General features: G+C 38.0%; 2 protein-coding genes across 2 annotated transcripts; one reads left to right on the top strand and one right to left on the bottom strand.

Moving 5' to 3' along the window:
- The first annotated feature begins 490 nt into the window (after nt 1–490).
- On the top strand, nt 491–9,974 carry LOC146525875 (uncharacterized). Its single transcript, XM_085158689.1, has 14 exons — nt 491–842; nt 1,189–1,284; nt 1,400–1,527; nt 2,122–2,208; nt 2,460–2,600; nt 2,827–2,951; nt 4,100–4,636; nt 4,793–4,909; nt 5,623–5,796; nt 7,205–7,333; nt 7,421–7,567; nt 8,370–8,449; nt 8,547–8,590; nt 9,111–9,974. The coding sequence occupies exons 1-14, from the start codon at nt 686–688 to the stop codon at nt 9,267–9,269; spliced, it is 2,121 nt and encodes a 706-aa protein (XP_085014815.1). The 5' UTR covers nt 491–685; the 3' UTR covers nt 9,270–9,974.
- nip7 (NIP7 nucleolar pre-rRNA processing protein) lies at nt 9,402–12,428 on the bottom strand. The gene is made up of 5 exons (XM_085158718.1): nt 12,290–12,428; nt 12,080–12,166; nt 11,861–11,999; nt 10,926–11,066; nt 9,402–10,111 (listed from the first exon to the last, which is right to left on the bottom strand). Exons 1-5 carry the CDS (start codon nt 12,343–12,345, stop codon nt 9,992–9,994), a joined length of 543 nt encoding a protein of 180 aa, XP_085014844.1. The 5' UTR covers nt 12,346–12,428; the 3' UTR covers nt 9,402–9,991.
- Between the last annotated feature and the right edge of the window lies 1 nt (nt 12,429).

The following is a 12,429-nucleotide window of genomic DNA, read 5'->3' as shown; positions in this document are numbered from 1 at the left end:
AAAAATGAAGAAAAGATGGCAAAAACAGTGGGAGGAGGAAAGGACGGGACGGTGGTTGTTTAAAATTCAAAGGAGAGTGAAATGAGAAGCACAGGACAGGAAGGAGTAGGAGAGAGGAGGTGGTCATATCGAGAATAAGATTCGAACATATTGGTTTAAACACTACACTATTCATAATGGGGAAACATAATACAGGGAAATGTGACTACTGTGGAGAAGAGGAAACTATAGAACATTTTTATATTACACTGTCAGAAGTATCAGGTGGAGAGAAGTCAGCTGACCCCAAACCTCAGTAATATGAAAATGAAACTAGATCTTATTGATTTACTTGAAAAGGTCTCGTGAAAATTATCAGGCCTTATTCCGGTTATTAAAAGAGGGTTTGGGAGGATTTAAGGGGGGGGGGGGGGGGGGGGGGGGGGGGTTGGGGCGTGAGTGACGTTCCGTCCACACTCCATACCAGTTGGTGGCGGTAATGCACAATTCAGTTGTTTGACAACCGCCCATATAATTTAGAAGAAGTAAAAGAAGTCTTCCGTTTGATATGAACGTTTTGTCTGTTTTTGTAGGTGGTGTTTTGTTTTGTTTTGTCCTTTTTTACGCTTTTGCTGAATTCTGCCTCTAAAGGAATGAAGCGCCACCTGACAAGCTAAACCCGGAGATTATTAACCCATCACTCCCTATGAATATGGCGGCAAAAGAAAACGTAAACAGTCGCCAATTTGATACTGAATCCGTGGTGAACCGCTGGGTAGTGGATTATTATTTGTTTTTGGCGCTAGAGTTATTTAAAAAGGAACAATATGAGGATTTCTGTGCCATCACAGATGTACTCGACAGTAAGTAACAATCTGTTTTGACTAGTCTACGTATCTCTGGGATTACCAGAACTATTTTTTGCAAGCTTGTTATCCTTGAAAAGTGAAGAAGTGCTCTATATATGTCAAAGTGTCACGGTTCGTGTGCTGGACTAATTGTGATGTAGGTTCGTGGTTGCATGTCCCACTGGTTTATGTCATTTATGTGACATTTTTATCAATCTTGTTTTTATTGTAGATACTTATACTATTTTGCTACTGCCTACTACTTGTTTCATCAAAAAAAAGTATATCTATTAACAGAGTGTATTTATTTTTTATTTTGTGCTAAATATGCATTTTTAGCCTTTTGATTGTTTTCTTACAGGTGTCTTGGTTCGTCCTTACGGGCCCATTGATTTCATGCCACAAAAGATTCAAGTGTGGCGGTTTCTTTGTCGGATAAATGAAGGTGACAAACTTGGTGAGATCAACATTGACCATTCATTATCACACATCTGTCCGTCTGATTCATGTGCTTCTTTTGCATTGTGAATAAACACTAAAATGAACCTGTTTTGTTTTTTTTCCCCTCCCAGCTGCAGACACGTCTTCTCAGTCGGTATGTCCTCTGGAATCAGCCCTAATGTTGCTGGAAAGTATGAGCCAGGAGTTCAGTATCCCACAACAGGATTACAAGAACATATGCACTTCAATTAAAGAAATGGTAAGCATTTTCCTTTTTGTTTTTTGTTTTTAAATCACCTATTCAATTTATGCACATGATTCGTTTTTGCATTCCCTTTCACAAAAACATACAGACACACTATTTTGTTTAATCAGAGACTGTAAATGAAATTATTATGCTGCTAACTTGATGGTGTAAATGCATGGGCGAGTGTGTGTACAGATCTTTTTTTTTTGTGGCAAAGGATGAATACATGAGCTTACTAAGCCTGAGCTAAATTCATGTTTTTACATTATTAATCAGGTTTCCCAAAATATTCATTCTGTTCATCTGGATGGAGCATTTTCAGTGGGAGAAACATTTCATCACTCATCCAAGTACCTCACAGCCCATTGTTCATTCAGTGGGCTGGTTTCAGCTATTGTGCAAATGTACTGTTTATAAGGTTGGGGAAACCTGCAGTAGCTGAGACTGTAGAAGTCACTTGGATGAGTGACGAAACGTTTCTCCCATTGAACACTACGTCCAGGTGAACAGAATCAACCTTTTGGAATTTACTTACCTGGATCATTGAGCATGCATCAAGACATTAATCAGGTTTTTTTTCAACAAGTTATTTGTTTCTGTCTTTAGATTATAATGCTTTCTATTAAGAATGGAAAATTTGAGAAAGCAGGAAAGGTGCTGAACAAGCACTTTACCAAGAAGATGGATGGCAGGGTGAGTTCACTAATTAAAACATATTTTTCCTTAAGCAATATTCTTTGATTGTTTTATCTTGGTAACTATATTCACATTGATTGCCATTTTGACATTATTTACAGTGTTAAAATTAGTAGTTATAAAAAGCTTTTTAGCTTTAACTGTAAACACCAAAATATTATTATACTAAATTATTGATGGTGATTCATGAATTTTTATAGGTGTTCATGTAGTGTCTTATATTAATGAAATATTTGTGTTCTGTGTAGAGAATGCTGTTCATGGGTCTCATCAGCAAGAAAAATAAAAAGCATGAAGTAATTGAGCAAATCAACTTTGCGCGGTTCAAGATGGAGATGCTGGCTTTTTGTGAAAGGCTCTGCCCATCAAGTGTTCCCTTTCTCCAAAAGGTATGAATGCTATACTTAAGATAAAGGCTTTATAGTTTGTTTGGAGTTTTTTTGGTTTCTTTTTTGGTTGTTTGTTTCTACTTTGTGATCGGTAGGAAATGTTTGCCTGTGACTTTTGTTTATTCTGTTGAAAAACAATTAACAAAATATTGTGGATTTGTCTGTAACATAAAAGTCTTTACACTTACACTATATAAAAGTGTATATTTTTGTGTAATTCTACCAGGCTGCAAATCAGCTTATTCAGGAAAAGAATAAGGAACAAGACAGCAGTGCAGCTAGAGCTGATGAGCAAGTCCAACCGGTCCCCTCTTCAAGTCCACAAATAAACATGGTCCAGTCTGTATTGTGGTAAGATATCTCTCTTGATCTGATCAAAGCTAATTAAAATAACAAATTCGCAACATTTTATGGATGTCATTACATCCTTCATTAGATTAGGTTTTATTAGATCCTAATAAGTACAGTTACGCTTATCTGTGCTGAGTATTCGCACATTGTGCTCTCTTATAGTCTTAAGCTGCCCGGAGCCCTCACACAAATGCCCAGAGAAAACTCACTCCTCATCTGGACTGGGAATTGCAAACATCCATCACAGATGACTGTTTTAAACTTATTACAAATGAGAAATGTGGTCTTAGTTTCTTCATTACTCAGAGCAGAACCAGTGAAAGCTATTTCAATTCTGAAATTCAGTACTAATTCCGTTAATATATTGCACACTCTGTATCTACCCCTTGTCAATGCTGGGCAGCATAATATCAGTTGAGAACGGTTGCAGCTTGAAAATCCAACATAGATTTCCATTTTTTTTTATTCATTGTTGTTTTTTATGATATTTTCAGGAGTACTAGATTCAGCAAACCATAGAAGGTTTAATTAGGTCCCCTTAACTTAAATACACAAAATAAATCAATATAATCCTAAAAAAAAATTTAAATAATAATTTGCTCTCTGGTGGCCACTTAGGTACAGTGAATGCAACAAAGAACCAGTTTGAAATTATGTGAGCCTTGTAACAGAGCATGTTATACTGCTGGAGGCGGCTGTCAGAGTGTACATTTGGGCCATAAAGAGATGGACAGGACCAGCAATAGTACTCAGGAAGCCTGTGGCATTTAAACAGTGTTCAGCTGGTACTACGGGGCACAAAGTGTGCCAGCAAAAAAATATTCCCCCACACCATTACACTAGCATCGCATGTGTTATGCGTTCAGACATGCTCTTCTCCATACATTGGTTGTACTGAGTGGTTACTGTTTACCCCCTGTTGGCTCAAAGCAATCTGCCCATTTTCCTCTGAACTTTATCAGGTTGTCTTGACCATGCCTACATGCCTAAATGCTCTGTGCTATCATGTGACTGGCTGACTAGATGTTATCGTTAACAAGCTGGTGAACAGGTGTACCGATTAAATTAGCAAGCGAGTGTGAAAAGTTAAATATGTGGCGAGACATCCCTTTTCAGCCCCTTTTCCTTGTCTGCATCTTAATTTCCAGCAAGCATTCAACTATCCAGAGGACCAGGCTAGAAGCAGCCTACAAAGCCTTGGCTACAGGATTAAATGAGAGAATGTTTTCTCAGCTGGAAGAAGAAGTGGAGACAGAGGACCAGGAAAGCGAGCATATGTGTCTGCAACTCTCACCTGATCCTAAAATGGACACCAGTTTGGACTTGGAGCAGGAAGTGTTATTTCAGAGAGACTCAGGCAGCCCCATGGAAGCTTCACCAGCAGACCAACCACCACAAGCAGATGCTGTTCCACAAACTCAGGAAAGTTCGCTCTCAAAGACAACTTCTGTGCCATGGAACAGACAGCTTTACACTCTGTCTCGGCTGGTGATGGAACCAGATAGTCAGGCAAGTTCACAGTGCTCAAAGGTTTCAGAGGAACTAGAGACCGAGGCCAGAGTAGAAGAGGCACCACAGACACTGGCTCTGTCAAATAAAAGAGACCCACAGTGTCCAGTTACTGACCAAGAAGTTTCCATACCAGCACCAAAACGCCACAGAAGGACCAACAGAATTAACAGGAGGTACTTATATTTGTTTTTTTCTTTTCCAGGAAAATGATTAGTAGGCACTATTTTCTTACAAGGTTGTAAGGTTTTGCATTTCAGTTTAAGCAGGTTACTTTTAGTACTGTTTAATCAGTGTATGGCATTAAACCTTTTTTTTGTTTTTGTTTACAGAGTTTCAACTAGTTTTGCTGAGTTGTCAGCAGAGAGTGAGGAGGACTCTCCTCATTCTGTGGCCAGCACGGCAGTTAGTGTGAAACGTCATAACCAGTCCAGTAGTTCACCCACCAGGTAAAATATTAGAACTCTTAGAGCAAAGGATGCATTCATGTATTGTCAGTTTGTTTGTAATTATTGACTGTGTCTCCTTGTTTTAAGCTCGCTCAATATTAATGCTAATAAAACTTACTCAGGTCAACTTACACTTAACAATAAACTAGTTAAAGCAGCTATTATACTCGGTTGCCCACGGTGACTCAGACAACTGTCAACACAATGAATGAATATTCCTGTTTTAGTTCTTTGAAGTCTGACTGAAGGGTGTGTGCGTAGTTGATGTTCTGTAATGTATTGTTTTCACAGACATGTCCAGACAGTCACAAATCATTGGCAGGCATATGGATGTCAGCACAGAGCCTCATGAAATTTATGTAACTCAGAACCAACAGCGTGTAGTAAAGCACATGAGACCTGAAGCTCAGAACTCTAAACTATCCTCACTCTCTTATGTTTCCCCCTCCTCTCTAATGTGAGGGTTCAGTGCAAGTGAACAGGACTCACTTTCAAAGAGAATTCAAATTACGCTTTTGTGTATTTCATGATGTCATTTAGTTAATAGTAATTGTTTTTTTAATTAAAATTACTCTTTGTTTTATTACTTCGGTGCTTAAAAACACAGATATTAAACACTACAGATAAACAGTATAGTATGTTTCAGATCTCCAGTCAAAGCAAATGTTACATTTTGAAGATAATAGTCTAACAGTCTAACTCTTGTCTAACAGAAACATCAACAAGTCAAAACAGTCGTCATCAGACAGTGAAGGAGAACCACAGAAGCTCTCAGAGCCTTCAGTGAAGGTCTCTCCCAGTCTGCTCCCTCTGCACTCTGTTCCTCAGACAAGCTCCACTCCTCACAAGGATTCTGCTCAACTCAGCAACAACTCTTATTCAAAGAAGTGAGTAGAGATAACACCAGTAGTTTTGGCTATGAATAGATAGACGTCATATGTTCAAGTGTTCATTTTGAGTGTAAGATAAGTGATTTATTTTGATTTTTTTTTTATTGGCCACAAAGATAACAGCAGTGAAATTACAGATGGGGAACACTGTAACTTGTTAAATACTTTATCAAGCATGGCAAGTCCATATGTACAGCTTCACTTTATACAGGCTTGACATGTCTTATAGCTAAAGATCTACTTTGGAGAACATTAACAATAACTTATTTTTCTGATGTTTGCTGTGGGCTGTGCTGCACATTAACTGAAAACATTGAAAAACGGTTATAGATTTTTAGATTGTATATGACACCAAAAGCAATCGTCTTAATATACATTGTAGCTTAAATGGCTGGATGGAATCATTTCAAACTATGGAGCAGAAAAGTATGAATTAATGGAGAGAAAGAAAAAAAATACCAACAGAAGAGACGTGCAAAAGATTAGCTCAGAAAAAGAAAAACACATGGAAGAACTAGCTTCATCAGAGACCCATTTAAGATTACTGAAGACAACAAAGAAATCCCTGGAAGAGAGTCCATCATCAAAGGAAAGCTCTCCAACCAAAGATTCTCAATTGACAACAAACAAAAAGCAATGATATCTGAGAAATCCATCAGAAGATGCTATGATGCAAATCTCAGACCGTGAACAGATTGAGCAACTCAAGCAGGATGCTTGTAGGGACCTCGAGAAATTTGATCACTCTATGCTCAAAGCTTTGGGCCTTCCAGTTTGGCTTGCTGCCTCATGTACATTTTCTCAAAAGTGACTTATAAATTTATTTATAAACTTAAAGTTGGTTAACAGCTTTGTGGCATCATTGACTCTCATTTGTACTCTTCCCAGATCTAATCATACTCGTTGAAAGTCTAGCCAGCCTCTACAAAAAACTATTGCATCAAAAATAAGTTTGTTTTTGTTTCCTCATCTTTCTTCTATTGTATTGCTTCGTATTCTTAAATTGCTGTATCTACATCATGGTTTAAGACCTGATTCTTTTTGCAGTGATAGTGTATCCCCCACATATTTAGTTTTTTTATGAAGAGGTTATTTATTGAAACATTTATATACAGTGCTTTTAAGCTCATGACATTATTGGTAGCCAATGAAGAAACACAGACACTGCTCACTTAAAACCACAGTGTGCAAGTTTAAACCAGATAACAGCTTAAGGTATTAGTATTGATTTAGCATTTTGCAGTTAAAAGTTTCTCTCTGCTTGTACACATTGTGCTGTTCCTTTTTATAAAACCTGGCTGTTTAACTTCAGAAATAAAGAGTAAAACATAATTTTAATCACCAATCACTCAAAACAGGTCGTTCCTTTTACAGAATATCATTGACTTTTTTTCTCATCTTGCAGAAAGTCTAAAAAGTCAATACGGTTATCGTCAGACAGCGAGGAAGACCCGAAGGAGCCTGTGACCTGCAAGAAAACTCCAGTACAAAAGCCTCATAAGCAGCTGTCCAGTGATCCTGTGGACAATCAAGTGTAACTACAGAATCTTGTATTTTATACCGGTGCTCTAGACGACTAATTAATCATTCGATATTTGACCAGTTTTATTTACTTTAACAGGAATCTAGATGATACGGATGACATCCATATTACAGACTCTTCAGTGGAGAGCTCGCCAAGTCAGTCCCCTTCTCACCCAATCCCACAAACGAGCTCTACTCCTCACAAGGACTCTGCTCAAAAGAACGTCCATTCCCATTCAGAATGGTTAGTAAACACCAATAAGTCTGAGAAAGTAACAAGAGGACTGTAATATGTTAAAATGTAACATTTTGAATGCTTTATCCTTTTGATTGGTGCACATTTTGATTTGGTTTGAAGGTGTGAAGTTCCAGTCTATGATTTAGGGTGCCATGTCATCTGCGAGTGCAGGTGGCAATTGGTCTGCTGTGTTCTATTAAGCACAAAGTACACAAAGCAGGCTCTTACCAGGACATTTTAGACCAGTCTGTGCTTTAATCTGGAGATGCTGTTTTCCTTTTCCAGCAAGACTTAGCACCTGTCTACCCACAAGCTAAAAACTGTTGTCAAAGCAACCTGAGCTTTGATAACATTTCAGCAGTTACTCGAGCTAATTGCCTCCATGCCACACCACACTGATGCAGCAACTCATAGCAAAGGAGTCCTAACCAAGTGTTTGATTTCTAAATATAAACCCAGTATGAAATTAGTTTACTGGATATGTCTGTTTTTAACAATCTGAAATCATGGATTTGTGATTTTTATGAGCTACGGGTCATAGTCACTTTTTTATGGTTAGAAATATTTAACATTACTCTATAAATATAGAATAAAGTTGACTGTTTTTGAATTGTAAATGTCTCATATTGTTTTTTATATGCACTAGTCATTAACTGAAGATATTTAAATATGTGATTACGTGCAAACACACACGAGTATTCCTCCCAGCATATCTGATTAATAGCCCTAATTATTTTTAATTTTTATCTTTTGTTGTTGTGCTTAATCGTTTTGCCGAACAAAAACACACTCTGGCTCTTATTCACAGGAAGCAACGGTACCATAATGCAAAGGAGACCAAGGAGGTATGGAGCGACGAAGAATTGTATTTTACCTCCAAAAAGAGAAGTAAGTAATAGTTCATTGAATATTCAACTTGAATTCATGGAGTTTAGATGATGGGGTTCAAATAATTTTGTGTATTTTTTTTTTTCTTCCCACAAAGGCTTAGACATGAGCACCATTTCAAATTCAGGCCAAAGGAAAAGGGTAAGTATAGCAAAACATGCTGCAAAGTTAACTGGTCACTTTACTTAGGCAGGGTTAGCTCAGTAGGTAGAGTGGTGGCCCCATGATTGGAAGGTTGGGGGTTCGATTCCCCTGAGGTACCCCTGAGCAAGGTACCGTCCCTACACACTGCTCCCCGGGTGCCCAATGGCTGCCCACTGCTTCACTGAGTGAATGGGTTAAATGCAGAGAGGAATTTCCCCACGGGGATCAATAAAGTACACTTTCTTTCTTTCTTTCTACTTTACTGTTGATATTTGTACTTAAATCCCTTTGTCACATAAATGTGTGAAATAGTCCATAGCGAGGACTTCTTGTTCAATATCACACAGTAATTTGCTGCTTTGCCTTTTGTTGCTATCATACAAATTTAAGTTCCTGTATCAAAACCATTGCATGTTCAGTCACTTGCACTGGTATTACAACTTGATCTAAAATGCTGTCATTTTTAGACTTCCCACAGTGGCAAATGGCTAACCAACATGTTTTTACTGTGTTGCAGAAATGGACAGAGAGTGAGACGCAGAAGTTAAAAGACGGGGTCAAAAAATTTGGAGAGGGCAACTGGAGCAAGATAAAGGCATATTACAAATTCAAAGATCGAACAAATGTCAACCTGAAGGACAGGTGGAGAACAATGAAAAAATCAAATGTCGTCTGACTCACCAAAGCCTATTTCATTTTATCCCATCTCCATTTATTTGTTTTGGTTTCCTTAACAAGTTACTGAACATTATAAAAGCCGCTTTAAAATTTTGTAAATGTTGAATGTTTGTGGGTCAAAGATTGTTTCTTTTTGAGGAAGTGATAACAGAAATTGCAGTAATAGTGACTATTGTAGTATCTCTGCAGCCCTAAATAACAAACACACTCATTGAATTGATACAAAGATAGGAATAGCTTTAAAAGTCAGTATGTTCTCTCAGTCTTATGATCTCAGAAAAGCAGAACAGACCTTTAATTAAAGATATGAAAGCTGCAAAATATCCATATAGCTAAGATCTACAGGTAATCTTTTCCTCCCACACAAACTATTTGTAAAAAAAGATTTAAATTTAAATAATACAGAGATGTGGATTTATTTCAAGATTCAAGTTACAAAAAACATACACACAAAAACAAAACCCTTCTCATTTAATACAACAGGGAGGGGACAAACCAGGAAATTCTGCAAATGGCAGAAGTGAGTCAATAGACAGATTGTTTGTTTTAGCCTCTGGACTGTAGGGAAGTGTTCCAGGTATAACAGCTGCTCGTGAAGTAAGAACTTTGATAAGATCATGTCACTAGAAAATATTTATCAGCTAAAAGCTGAACCTTTGACTTTGAGTGAGTGTTACTGTTAAAAATAAACAGTTTGACAGTCCACTTGTTTCTGCATCTTTATGTTAATGTTTCCTCATTTCTTATGAACTCGCCGACATCAGCCTGGTGGAACACAACGATAGACATGGGGTCCACTCGCCGACACTCCTGCGTAGACTTGGCCGCCACACCAAAACCCTGAAGATTAAGACAAACAGCCAGCCTATAAGTGCCTTTTGTCATATAACCTTGAGTTAATCAGGTATTAACCTCTTTTTAGTACATGAGTGGATCTATCCAATACCCTATTGTGAATACAATTCACAATAGGGTATTCACAATTCTTTTGCTTTGATGTAGTTACTTACTAAGGTGGAAAGTTTTCTGTTTTTTTGTTTTTTTCTTGTTTGTTTGTTTGTTTTGTTTTTGCTTTGTTTGCCTTCTCTCACCCCAACCGGTCGCAGCAGATGGCCGCCCCTCCCTGAGCCTGGTTCTGCCGGAGGTTTCTTCCTGTTAAAAGGGAGTTTTTCCTTCCCACTGTCGCCAAAGTGCTTGCTCATAGGGGGTCATATGATTGTTGGGCTTTTCTCTGTATCTATGAAGCGCCTTGAGGCGACATTTGTTGTGATTTGGCGCTATATAAATGAAATTGAATTGAATTGAATTGAATTTTATTATTTGCTTCGAGCCCTGTGTACAGGAGCTGCATGCTAAAAGATCTTTTGTTAAAAGGGTTGGCGTAATAAGCAAATGCTTCAGCCAATACCTTTTGATTAGCCTTGTCTCATGCTTTCTTGCTTTGTGGTAAATCTTTGTTCTGTCTTCACTGAGATATTTGAATGCTAATCAATAAAAACATATCACTCACACGGCATTGAGGAAAACAAAACATCTGCATAATATGTGCTTTGTTTTCCAGCATGAGTTTTACCAGCAGGAATATGTATCTTTGTTGTACTGTGAATACTGCCCATAACAGTGTGACAAGAAGAGCAACCTTTAAAGGACTTACCAAAGGCACATCTGCCATGGAGTAAACCACAACTCCCTGATACTGCATCGTGTTCTCAGTAATTCTGCCAAGACCAGATTTTAGCACGTGGTTCCCATACAGGAAAGACTGCTCTGTTCCAGGTTTCACCCACACCTTAAACTGAATACATGATAGTTTCAAGTTATTCATACATGAATGAATGAGTCCAATATGACAGCAAAGATGAAAAGCTTGAACAATTAAGAGAAAGCCTAGAATTTCTAAGCACACATAGAGCTACTGCTCCCTTGTTCTCATAATATTTATAAACAACTTAATACAGGTTCTCGCAATTTAGGGTCTTCAAAAAGCAAAAAAATACATTCAGTTAAAGTATCCATGTAGCTAAGATGTGAAACGGGCAGATGTATCCACATACGAATCTTCTCACATATGAACTTCAGTTTGTTGAAAAAAGATCTATTTTTTATAGTGAAGCCTAATGAAATGAGATGGGGGGAAAAAAATAACAGCCTGTTTATAAGTATAAACAAACTTTTGTACAGCACAATTTTTCATGCAATAAATCTGTAATAGTACACAGAATTGCACATGAGCCTGCAAATCATGTCCAGTGTTTCCCAGCAATGAACAATGATTTTATTTCTGATTGAATATTTTGATTCTCTATCTGTATAGTAAACAGCTGTTTATGCATGTGAAAAACAATTTCTACCCGTCATGTGTCACTGATCCAAAAAACTGGTTATACTCACTCCACTACTTTACATTTTTGCTGTAACTCTTTCAAAAAAAACCTTCTGGAAGATGATCTAGTGGCATAATTCAGAATGAGCCTCTACTACAGAGGACTTTAGTAATACCCGTATTGTTTCGTTTCCTACATCTTATTTAAGCTCCGCTTGGTATATTCGTAGGAGGGAATGACTTGGCTGTGTGTTGTTTATAGTCACCTTTGCATATGGAGCAAGGAAATCCAGGGCTGTGATGTGCAGGCGGAACTTCTTGGTCTTTGTAAACTTCCCAAAACACGTACCCACTGACATAAGTTTGTCCCGGGAAAAGTTGGTGGCCAGCTTTAGAATTTTCTCACTGTGGACAGAAAACCAAACGCCTTAATCCTTTCATGTACGGACAGGTACCCAACATGCGTGTTAATTAACCAAAATTACCTCATGTAGTAGACTCTGTCATGGTGCAGCCTGAAACAGTAAACGCCGTCTGGTCGGTCCACTAGAAGTTTTATGTTTTCACCAATGCTGTTACAAGAGAAAACACATGGATCACACACACATTCGCAGCGTGAGCTACCGGGCTTGCTGAACGTGTTGGTATAATTTGAACCTTTACAGGCTAACACGGCGCAGAAACCGTTTACTCACTATTTCGATAACTTCTCGAACATCGTTTTGGTCTCTTCTTCTGTTAGCGGCCTCATATTTACTACTATAAATCCTTAATGTTAGCAACGGATAAACGTGTATCCTGTGAGAAAAAAACGTGGGCTTACGCGGAAGCAGTA

Source organism: Neolamprologus multifasciatus, chromosome 1, assembly GCF_963576455.1.
Source record: "Neolamprologus multifasciatus chromosome 1, fNeoMul1.2, whole genome shotgun sequence".
Classification (NCBI taxonomy): Eukaryota; Metazoa; Chordata; class Actinopteri; order Cichliformes; family Cichlidae; genus Neolamprologus; species Neolamprologus multifasciatus.
The sequence above is the reverse complement of the archived record's forward strand: the minus strand, read 5'-3'. Positions and strand labels throughout refer to the sequence as shown.